The sequence below is a fragment of the Thunnus albacares genome, chromosome 1 (genome assembly GCF_914725855.1).
Source record: "Thunnus albacares chromosome 1, fThuAlb1.1, whole genome shotgun sequence".
Lineage (NCBI taxonomy): Eukaryota > Metazoa > Chordata > Actinopteri > Scombriformes > Scombridae > Thunnus > Thunnus albacares.
Window position 1 is genome coordinate 9276005 of NC_058106.1, and position 12601 is coordinate 9288605.

General features: G+C 39.1%; 1 protein-coding gene across 1 annotated transcript in view; it reads left to right on the plus strand.

The window, feature by feature from the left end:
- Positions 1 to 12601, plus strand: part of ntrk3b (neurotrophic tyrosine kinase, receptor, type 3b) — a 180190-nt gene that overhangs the window by 134106 nt on the left and 33483 nt on the right. Inside the window, exon 12 of the mRNA XM_044370105.1 lies at positions 3800 to 3988. Within this exon, the coding sequence (XP_044226040.1) occupies positions 3800 to 3988 (189 nt within the window). The remainder of the gene's footprint in view (positions 1 to 3799; positions 3989 to 12601) is intronic.

Here is a 12601-nt window from a genome sequence, read left to right on the forward strand (position 1 = left end):
CGGACACACAGGTGTCTATTACTCTGTGTGTTAAATGAAGGATTTCTTTCTCTGTAGTCCCATGTCCTTTGATGATCAATTACATGCTTGCCAAATTGTGTGTCAGATGCAGCTGCATATGAAGGAAACAATCTGCATAAATTCTCTTTCCATGCATTTGTTGAAGTATTTCATGGGCAGAGATCAGGGTGGGTCTTAAATTTCATAATTTGGATCAGTTCCATGATAAAAGTTGTTGCTTTGAGTTATTTTGACTCATCAGTTTGTGCTCTATTCATTCTTAAGATGCTGATTACTCGCTTTGTCAGAGGTATTGCTTTTGAGTTGAGTTTAGATGCAGTAAGAAAAAATGTACAGAGAAATGATCTTCAGTGGGTGTCAAGGTATGTCCACTGGATTTGGCTGTGAAAAGTTCTGGCTCCATCGCAGCTCCATTGCAATTCCAATGTCCACTGGAAATGTTTGAGAAGTGGAGCATCTATTCTCCAGCAACCACATTTCTAATAAATTTTAGAGTTGTTTTGCTGACATTTTTTGTGTTTTACGAGTATATTTTGTACATGTGTACAGCTCATTTAGATGGGACAGAAACCTATTTTTTCCTCTTTCTTTCCCTGTCACCACTCAATTTAAATGTCAGTATAGCTGATCACTTCTGTTCAGCTGTTATCATTATTAAACTTTTTTGTAACGTCATCTGAATAATTTTTTCAGATGACGTTACAATCATAAAACAATGTTTTATCAACATGGCAGTGCAGCATCTCGGAAATGACTGCTGGTTAAGAGATCACTGTTCACAAATTACTGTTTCATTCTTATTCTGTTGTCTGACAACAGACAGAGAAAAATGTGTAAAACAACTAAATTGTGCATTTGGCTGCATTAAAACGCAGTACGTGATCAAAGCTGAGAATGTCTGTCTCTCTGTCTCTCATTCTCTTGGTTTTTTCTCCTCTCACTCACCAGTTACATTATTGTGTAAGTGTTAAGATAAAGTGAATAACAACTGAAATCATTATATATATATATATATATATATATATATATATATATATATATATATATATATATATATATATTAAATATTCATCACAAGTCAACTGCCAATTACTATCTGCATTTATGTGCACTCACAAGTGTTTTCAGGGATGCGAGCGGCTCCAGAAAAAAAAAAAAGACCTAAAGATAGTGGAGTGGAGAAAAGAGTGCAAGTGAGATGCATGTTAGTTAGAATTTGTCTAATCTGATTTCAAGGTAGATGTGGCATTGTTTACATCTTATCATCACACCTTTTGTGTCAAAGACTGTAATATTTACAGGAATAGAAATATTCGAGCTAGAAGTTCACCCAAAGCTCAGCTATATGATCGTTATCCAAATTCTGAATCAGCACAGTTTAAAATGGGTTTTTGACAGGTCAGAGTGTATGGCTGAATTTGCCTGCTGTATGAACCATATACTAAAAATTGAAGGGGATGAGACATGAAAAGAAATAGACTAAAGTTGGTTCATTTCATTTTCCACTTCTCTTGAATAAATCAAACTTGCTTTAATGGAGAGAAACTTTACTCTCAGATTGACGTTTCGGGGTAAAATGTCCAGTCTTGAATTCCATTCTGTGCACAGGCAACGTCTTAGATGACAAAAACTCTCTCAGAAGCCGTTGGGCCTTTTCATCACTCACACTAACATAAATGCAATTTTTAGGATGTTCTCAAGTCAAGAAGTCCAATTTCCCTTCACTCCTCAGAAAACCGTCATCTCCCAAGAAATCAAGAGGTAGTTTTTTGTGTCGTTTTTGAGCGCTGTGGTTTGGAGCGAAGCCAGGCGCTCCCTGAGGCCTCATCGATCTGGCACTGGAGTCTGATCAGATGGCTTTTCATTCCATTTCATATATTGTATTAAAAGACGGAGTATAATATAGGATCCTTCTGAGGTATCTTGTTTCATTTTTTAAAGACTTCAGCCATGACTCAGCATGATATTCTGTGCAATGATTTTATTTCAAGTATAGTGGTGTTTGAAGCTGTATTTTCTAGTATACTGCGCATATATCTTTGTATGCTTTCCGAGTAGTGGAGGGTCAGAGGCATCAGCAGAGATTTAGAGCTGCAGTGTGCCAGTCGTCCCCAGTGGTTGGGCAGGCAGTCGCCCGGCGTGGACCTGTGCTCTGCTGTGCACATCTTTCCAATAAAGCAGGTGCTCAGGTATGAAAGCACTGCATAACGGCAAATGTTGTAAATAAATTGCTGCTCACATGTGTCACTTCATCACGCCCCACCTCCACCCACCCCACTGCGGCTGAGGGTCTATAATTTGATATGACTGGGTCTTGATTACTATTTACTGTGTTGTCAAGGTGAGGGAGAGACTCAGCTTTGTGAGTAAACAGATTCCCTGTCACTGCTTCACTGAATCAGCTACTGTTGGCTGTTGACTTTATATCCGCTTGCTACTGTATTTCCCATCCCTCTCGTCGTGCTTTCATCCCCTCTGAAGATTGCAGTTGTCAGGGCTCTGTGTTGCTTTTGACACAGCAGTGATAAAACTGCAAACTGGATCACACTGGCTGACAGTAAATCATGTCAGGGACTTTTTGAATTTTGATTAGAGAAAGGAATTTATGGTGGTTATTGACAGGTACGTGTTGTACGACACCATAAATTCAACCAGCAGAGACTCCAGCCTCACTGCTCGGGGAATGTCTATATTGATAATGATTTAAATATATGCTGATATTTGAATGTGGGTGGGTGTATTAATGAATTCATGACTCAATCAATATTTTTTATCGGTTGGATGGCTGAGAGTTTTGGTTCAGGAAACACACCGAATGTGTGTTTCACCATTTCATCACTTTCACACTTTCCTGTACCCAGCCTAGTTTCTTATGTGATTTTTTTATACATGAAGTTATTTTAGCGCATTTTAATTTTTAATATGTTGAAAGGTTTGATGATATCAACTGTCAATTCAATTAGATGTAAATTAATCAGTGTGGGAGGTTTCTACATAACAATTGCTGGTCAGTTGGGGTGTTAGATCTCATATTGTTGTGCATTTAACCATGGAACTACTTTATTTTAGTAAATATGTTTTGTATATTTTCTTGTTATTTCCATAATTTTGTTATGGTTTATGTGCAGGCAACTGTACTGAATATTCAACTTGAAAATGTTTTATTGCTTCACATCCATATCTTGATACTAAATTTCACGAATCATTGGGTCAATCAGATAGAAAGATGAAGTCATTTGCAGTACATAAGTGTGAAAGTGCAAAAAATATTTCACATTTACATGCACTGTAACTGCCACTATGATGATACCTCATGCATTTGTATTTATTTCCATTATCAAGTATGTTATCATATGCAACAGTGACACTGATCAACATCATTAAAAGGCAAGCTTAACCTGAGCTCCATGTTCACACTTTGAACTGTAAAATAACTTATCTAGAGCTGCAATGATTAGTCGATTAATTGATAAGTCAATTGTCAGAAAATTAATCAAAATAAACATTTCAAAATTAATGTTGAAATGTTTGATGCTTTTTTGTCACACATGATATTAAACTGAATATCTTTGGGTTTTGGACTGTTTGTCAAATAAAACAAAACATTTGTAGACGTCACCATGGACTATAGGAAATTGTAACTGTCATTTTTCACTATTTTCTTACATTTTAATGACCAAACCATTAATCCATTAATCGAGACAATAATCATCAGATAATTGATAATGAAAATAATCAGTAGTTGCAGCCCTAAGCTCGTTCTTCTGTCTCCTTCCAGGTCCAGTAGCTGTGATCAGTGGAGAGGAAGACTCTGCCAGCCCTCTTCATCATGTCAACCATGGGATTATTACCCCCTGTACTCTGGACGCGGGCCCTGATGCAGTTGTCATAGGGATGACTCGCATTCCTGTGGTGGAGAATCCCCAGTACTTCAGACATGGACACAACTGCAACAAGCCAACCACCCGTAAGTACATGTAATGTTTCAATCATTTTGGGGGTGCTTTATAACGGTGGTAATGTATCCCTCATTACCATTGGTGACAATACACATGACCTTCCTTTATGGATATATAAATGGATCAGTGTTGTTCAAGTATGGGGCCGAGCGTAATAAAACTGTATGAACTCATTGTACTGTCAGACGCTTCATGAAAGAAACACAAACCCCCTGCCAAGTGTTATGTAGTGTAAAGAAAAGTGTAGCGTCTGGTCAGAGATATCTAATAACACCATGTTCAGCGTTGCATCTCCATTGTAATTTTCTGTTTATCTTTACAATAAGAAGTGCCGGGGCCCTCGGGGCTATCGTATAATTTAGTGTCATCTACAGAGTTAGTGTGATCATATGGTGTTAGCATCTGGTGGCACAGTTCCAGTCGCCTCATACAGGATCTGTTTAGACAAAAGCAGCCTTCTGCATAGCAGCTTCTGGTGTTCAGACAGCCCCCTCCCCACCTCCCTCACTCTCCCTCGGGACTCATGTCCCAGGTTGGGGAAAGACAAGACCACTTTAAGGCCCAATTACTCACAATTACATCAACTGCTCAAGAGAATCAGCAGAAAACAACTCTGCCAGCAGCCAGCCGCAGCCTGGCGCCTGCTGCTTCCCTTCCAGATGATACCAGTCAAACCAAACGGCTGTAGTCATAGAGAGGACTCTTTTCCTGTCTCACACTAGATCAGGCATTTCCCTGCTCTCTCACTCCTGTGCAGCTCAAATATGCATTGTTTACATGTTGGCTTGCTCTCAAAATGGCCGTTGGTCAGGCTACAGAAGTTGACTTCTGAGTGGGAGCCAATGAGAAGAAAGGAAATCCCATTTAGATGTGATAAATAAATGACAGGTCTTATGTATTATGAATTGCATGAATTGTTAATGGCCAGACGGTGACTGATTTATAACCTCTCATGCCTGGCACAGGAGATCTGATTGTGAGCTAATGAATAAATGACAGTGGGCACAAATGAAACTTTCTCCTGATCACCATGCAGCACCTGGAATTGAAAGTCAGACCTTGCATGTGCAACATAACTGTATTTTAAAGATGACAGCTTGACATAGGCTTTACTGAACATCCTCCCCATCAGAAAGCAATATTCTTTTGCCTTTTTAGATCGAATTCTACATGAAAAAGGACAAACTCAACAGCCACTGTAGGAAATGAACCCTAAATTCATCACAAGGTCATAATGGCCACTGTTTTCTGCCTTCGGCTGGAAAAACAAAATGGCTCTGAACGGCTTCTGCCTGTGCCGATCATTTCACTGAAATGAATGTATTCTTTACCCTCAGGACAGGCATGCGGGGAAAGGAAATGTGTATCCGTGTGTATAGCTGCAGTACGTGTGTAGGTGTATGATAGTGAAAATGGATCTGCGCATGTATGTGGATGTAGGCATACTGATTTGGGTAGAATCATATGTCACCTTATTTTCCTATACCTTCTCTGTGGTTTGGAAAGTGTCTTCAGTCAGGGGGCCCTTTGGTGTCCCTGGGGCCCACTAGGTCCCTATTGTCCTGCTGGTCTTGCTCAGCATGATTGTTCTGCAGCATCATGTGTTAACTGAAGAGCTTCACTCAGCTCAAATACAGTACGGCTGCTTTATTGATGGTCAGCCACCAATCCATAATATATTCATTCATTTACTTGAAAGCTTCTTATCCAGGTTGCTGCCAGGGTGTCTCACACACATGCATGCACGCACACACAAACACACATCTCTCCCTAGTCCAGTCCAGCAGCAGTCACACCAGAACACACACATCCATAAATTTAAATACACCCACGTTTTTCCTTACCTAACAGTATGTCCATCAGGAGTTTACTAATGTGATGGTCAGTCCCAGTCTGCTTCCACTACCAGCCTTCTGGGTAATTTATAGTGTTCCTCGCTGTCAGGCTCTGCATTCTGAAATCAGCTCTCACAACAAGAGTGAGGAGGAGAAACAGTCTGCTGCTGTCTGCCATGCTGGCTTCTGTTAAAACAGCTGCATTTGATAGAAAATCGCCTGCTGCATGGCTCACACCAGTGATTCCAGTGTGCCTTACCAGATGTTGATTTTCAAGTCAATCCTGGCAAAAAAAAAAAAAAAAAAAACCTTCAGTTAAATATTTTTCATCCCACAGAACAGTGTTGGAAAGAGGACAGACTGAGCACACAGTATCTCGGCTGTCAGGCTGTGGCACCTGAGAACAGTGGAACTGCGGCTGTCATTCCCACACTGCAGGAAAAACAAAAAATTACATAAATATCATCCAATTGCAGCTGCCCTCTAGTTGAACCAGCGACCTGCACACATGCAGTTGCACACAGGCCGGTGTATAAGATGAGGGCATTAAGAAAATAAAGTTGTCACTCCAATGCCAATTTAAAAACATGAAGTGCCATCACGGAATTGGTTCATCTTCTGGATGAACCAGTGGCCTCGACTTTCGCTGCGGTAAACAGGCGAGCCGTGACTGATTAGGACGTTCATTGAGATCAGGATTTTTTTTTCCACGCCAAGCTGAAAAAGGCCAATCCTGGGGAAATGTAGCCGCATTAGGGAGATAAAGGCAGAAAGGCAAAGGACAATTCTTTAACCTAATGACAGATCCATATCTAGCCGGATCCGCTGTCTCCCAGCAAGTGGCTTTGTTTTATCACTCAGCTTGCTATTTTAATTACGGATTTGTCACATCCCGCTGGCCAAAATTAGACAATTGCTTTTGATGTTTGAGTATGGCACATAGCCTTTCATTATATCCATGTTATTAGCAATATCACACGTGGACACAGCACGGACAAACCCCCTCTCTGTCCCTTCTGCTTTTGGTGTAACAGAGACATAATTACGCTCAAGGTGATGTTTTTGAAGATGAAAATGTTTCCAGCAGAGACAAGGAGTGACTAATTTGGCAGCTTGAAAGCTCAGCAAATGAATGGAAATGCAGAGCAGATTGATTGAAAGGCAGTTATCATGCACCAAGGCTATGATTCCATGAATTATAGTTTGAAACAGAACAGCCTCATAGGCTAGCCGGTTGTGAATTCAAACAACCTACTTTAATTTGTTAGTCAGAAAGTCTGAGTTCTTTCAGCTCAGACCAGAAAGCAGCCAAACAGAAACTTCTAAGGAAAAAGGAGTTTGAAAAAGATGTATATTGATGCCAGGTGCAATCCTACGAAAACTCGATATAAGATATGCCTAATCCACATCTAAATTCACGGAAGATCCCATCAGCCAAACCTCCAGATATGCCCAAAGAAGTAAGCAGTAAGATGTGTAAACGCAGTTGCTTTTTTCAGTCTTCATACAGTACAACAAGGTAGACTAAGTAAACTGTAAGCACTGAAAATGAAAGAAATTAATGTAAATTAAGAATGTTGGCGTCTGCAAACACATTTAATTGGTTTTCAAACCTTTGCAAACCAGAGAGGTGACAAGAAGCTCAAAACCAGCGAGTCATTAAAAAAAAACATTTCTTGCCTCCTACCAACTAAGAAAAAGTGCCTGAAACAATGTGACTTATCATTTTATTACAAATATGGGACATATTGTTAGAGCATGTGTTTTGTACAACTGAACATGACCAATGTGTCTTCAGCATTAACACTGAAAAAAGCAGCTTCACATTAAAGTTGAATGTTAAAGCAACACACCCTCATCAGCTCATTCCCACCACTGGGAATGTGGCCCACTAAAAAAAACCTAGAATATTAACATCTTGACTAAGCAAACTTCTTAAAAAATATAACTATAAATGTACTTTTTTGATTTATAGGAACATACTGTGTTTTCTACTGTGTCTGTGGGGACTAGCAGCTCAGGGTGCGTAACATGCCTCTCCTCTTAGATGTCAAATATAACTATTTTATGCTGGTAGTCTAGACTTTAAAGACCATCCCCTGGGCAGCAAGTGCAAAGTACTTAGTGCTTAAGTGTACTTAATGCTTACATTTTAATCCAGCAATAACATTGGAGTTGTGCTTAGGGAGAAGCCATTGTCAAAAAGAAATCAATCACAATTTCATCTCTCTATATATACAGTGTGTGTCGCAAGACTCTCTTGTTTATGTCTCAGAAATGGAACCAAAAGTAGTCAATTTTTCCTCCTTAAGAAAATGTAAGCAGGGTGCTGTTAATGGTGATGCATTTTATAGCTTATCTAGGCATACATGCTTATTCAAATGAGCCAGAGTACACTGAGGCTGGGCAGCAGCAGCAACAGCAGCAGGTTAGGAGGAGTTACCCACTGAGAGTCAACAGTAAATGCCGGTGTTCATGTCACAGTTGCCCAACGATGTCAACAGACACAGAGCCCCTGTGCTGCACTGAATTTAATGGTGGAAAGCTTTTTGTATGCCATTAGCTGCTGGATGAGTACCTCTCACCTAACTATTAGCATGCTGCACTTGTTGTAGACAGGTTAAACGATAAGTATATTACAATGATCTTGGTTAGATTATGTCCCTTTTGATTTCTTTGTAAATCACAGTGACAAAATATGATCACAAAATCAGTAGAACAGGAGAAAATGTGAGTAATTTTTGCAAGTGAAGAGCAATAATTTAAAGTATGATTTTGTTCTCATGAAACACTTAGAAGTTATTTTAATCCTTTGTCTTTGTGTTTGTAGCATTAATCAGAAATTTCATGATTTATAACCATTCATAAGATGCTTGAGTTTCAATAAGTTTTATTATAAATTTCATATAATTCATAATGTTTTATGAGCACTCACTTTTTCTCCTTGTAAGAGGTTCCTTATAAAATGCTGTATGAATGAATTACACTTCCTGACAAGTAACTTTATGCACAAAGTAAGTAAATGCAGAGCAGATGCAGGAAATGAGAGTTTGCGAGGATGAGGATGCATTTTTGATTGAGCCACCCTTTCTCAATGTTAAAGCATTCATCCTGCAAAAGACATGTTGTCAATGACCAGGAGACATGCATCGATCGACACACCACACACACTGAGGAAAGCTGTCAGGCAGAAACACACACATGAATGCACAAAGTTGGCAGGTAGTTGGACAAAAAACACTTCAAAATGAACACACAAACACAAACACTGGGGGAAAGTTGGCAGGTAGTTGTGGTGAAATGCACACACAGACACAGACACAAACACACATAGATACACACACACAGACACACAGACACAGGTACAGAACAAAGCCCTCCAAACATCTGTGCTCCCGCAGCAGCCTGACCTGACTAGCTGACTAAATCTCAGTGCTGCGTTGTCTCTCAGCCTCCAGGGAGAATGTTTGCTGCCGTTGAGGCCTCAGGTGAGCCGGGACAAATGAATGATGCTGAGCTGCGGGATAGAGATTTAATCTCAGGGTTTTTCAGCGTGCCACTCTGGGTAAATAGGCTGCAGGATGTAGCTTGAGTCCGCCTGCAGAGGAAACTGAAGGTTAACGTAACTTGTCCTCACTGCTGTCGGTCGGCACGCGCTATAATAGCTGCTTCATTCCCATCAGTGCTGAGGACACAGTGGTCAGTGGCTATTTAGCAGCTGAATAAAACAAACCTAGATGGAATATTCACATCCAGGAAATAAGGAAGAGGGGGCAACTGGTACAAATGGAAAGTTAAACAGGTTTTCAATGTTGCTGCATTTGTAGTGGGTACATTGGCGTCCGCTGTAGAAATCCCCATTGTTTCATTAATTTGCATAGATGCTAATTTTTTGTTTTACAGTTGGGCTAAACCAGGCCAATGTAATACAAATCTGTAATCCATTCACCCTCCCACATGGCTAATGGCTGTGATGATAATGTTCTGTTCATATTTAAGTAGTATTATCATTATAGTCAAAATGGGGTCATGATGCAAGATTGGAGGAAGAAATTATTTGACTCTTGTCACATAGGATTCAAAATATTTTACTCTTATCTTGAAGAAAATATTGGCTAAACAGGGTGATTACAAAATATTCAAAACACCAGGATGATGAGAGTGATAATAAATTATTTTAAAATTACATTTTGTCTTTTGTTAAATGCAGTTTAATCGGAGAGAGGTGAACATCTGAAATCTACAACAGCATATAAAGCTCTGTTTGCAGTAACTATATACTGATGCCAACATCAATCTCACTGTTACAGTATAGTGTTTCAATATAGCCCAGTGTTATCTTATATTGTTGTCAGCAATGTACAGGGGTCTTGTCAGTCTGGTTCATTGTATCAATCAGTTACAACTGATGTGTTGATAGGCTCTTTTTTGAAATAAAGTTACTGAATGGATTTGAAGAGTTGCCAAATCTAATGACAAAAATGTTGAAAGTGATGTTCTTCTTACAGGCAGAAAAGTGACAGGAGCGTCCTGCTACCTAATGAATAGCCCATTAAACTTTTTAAACATGACTGGCTCACCCATCACTCAAGTGAATAACTTCTATCTTTTCCTTGAGCATAGACACATTCTGACTTTTCTGACCAAAATGCATCCTGTGGTACTGCAGATCATGGTTTGTAACTTCCAGAGTCTTAAAGAGAGTAAAGTAGATTTTTTTAAACAAGTCCTGGAGTAAAAGTGCAACAAGAGTTAATCTAACATCCAGTGCAGGTGGATGTAATTAATGCAATTTAGAGTAGTCAAGGCAAAAATGTTACAATAGCGAATATAGTTTAGCAAATTAGTATACTTCAGTTTGGTTAATTTACATAATGTCAAAGAGAAGAAAAGATATCCTGAGAAAACAGATAAAATGTGATTAAAATGTCCTGTTTGCATGTTTTTGAGATAAGACATCCATATATGAAATATTACATCAGCTCATTGCAAAGGAGAAAATAAATAATATAAAAGTCAAGATAACCAACTAACTTTTACAGAAAAGATAAAATATAGAAAAAATAAATATATTACGCTCCAGCAGTATGTGTTTAAAACACTTATGGAGCCCCCAACTGCTGACAGATGACAACCCTCAATTTTTTTATATTTTTGGCATTTCACCAACTACCTCATGCAGGGAAGCTTAATGACGGGTGCTGCAATAGAATAAGCTTCAATAGCTGGATTGTCAGCATGACAAGCAAGCGGTAGTAAGGCCAACACTGATCCTTGAATAATCATGAATGATGGAGGTGTACAAAGTAAGAGATAAAGAAAGAGATTCTTCATATTTTCTTCATATTTCTCAAAGAAAGTACAATAGTAGAGAAGTAGGATTCAGTGGGGAATAGATGTTAAGTAAGCCCGGAAACTCTTCAGGGTTGAGAATTTTTATACAGTTTTCAGCTGAGTGTCAGAGACATTTGCCCTACAAAATCCAGTCAAAACACATTTTGAATTCAGATGTATGTGTATCGACTTATGGATGTTTTTCTCAACTCTTGGAAAGCAGAATTTTAGAGGATGAGACTCTGACAGCAGAAATGTGTTTGTGTCACTGGTGGGGCTCTCACCCGGCAAACTGGCTGCCAACCCTTACAGACACTTCTGATCTACTTTGAAACTGGGACATTTCTTCATATTTAACACTGATTTCAGAAATAGCGGTTTAGATAGTGTCTGATGGAAACACCAGAGGAGCAGGTGACATTTTTTATGAATCACCTTCACAACATGTTCATGACCAGATGGTCTGGTAATTCTGTGGAAATGACAAAAAACCCAGAGGGATGGTCAGACCGAACTTGTCGTCTGTGTCTATGAATCAGGAAACATTTTCAGAGATTACATCATTTGGTGAACTACTTTTGGGTGAAGCCATGACGAACACGGTGAGTCGGGTGGAGCCTCTTACTCCCATTCATTTTCTATGAGAAGCAGCAAATTACTTGGTAGGCAGCACAAAGGAGAATGTTTAATGAAATGAGTTGTGACTTAGAAGGGTGAAAAACCATGGGAACCAATCACAAATTTCATATAACATGTAATGTAATTGTAAAAATGGTTGTAGGCTAAAGTTACCCTGTGGAGTTTTGAACCACTAGAAGTGCTATAGAGCAGTGTTTACAAGCGATTAGGTTTGTATTGTTCATTGGTGCAAGGATGCACAAGTACGTGAGCAGTACAATGTGGTGACACGGTATGATATGACAGCAAGCCAAGAAACATAGTGATACACCAAGAAAGTCAGCGAAGAAGAAGGTTGCTAGCAAAGAAACATGTAAACAATGCATAATTTCAAATATTTCCATAAAACTGGCTTTACAAATGTTTTCTGAGGAAGGATTTCTATTTATCTGTAAGGCCTCAAGGTTACACACAATGTTTTTGGTGAGAAACACTGAGTTTAAACATAAATTTGTTTGTTAACTATAAAACATTTGGGGGCACCTTTAACCATGCAGAATTCTCTTTTTTTTGGTATGCTGATGAGCTTGTATTGACAACAGATGCAACAGCTGATGAGCTCTACCTCATCAGTGTTCTCTCAGAATATATAGTCTTGTTTGTTCTTAAGTCCTCAATGACATATTTTTTATTATACATATAACCACAAAAAAACAACACAAAGAATGCACAGATGGAGGACAAAGGATAAAGATTCAGGAAGTTTACTTGTTAATCAAGGACGTTTTAGACTTGGCTAACGAGAATGTATAGGGAACTCTGCTGTGAGAACAA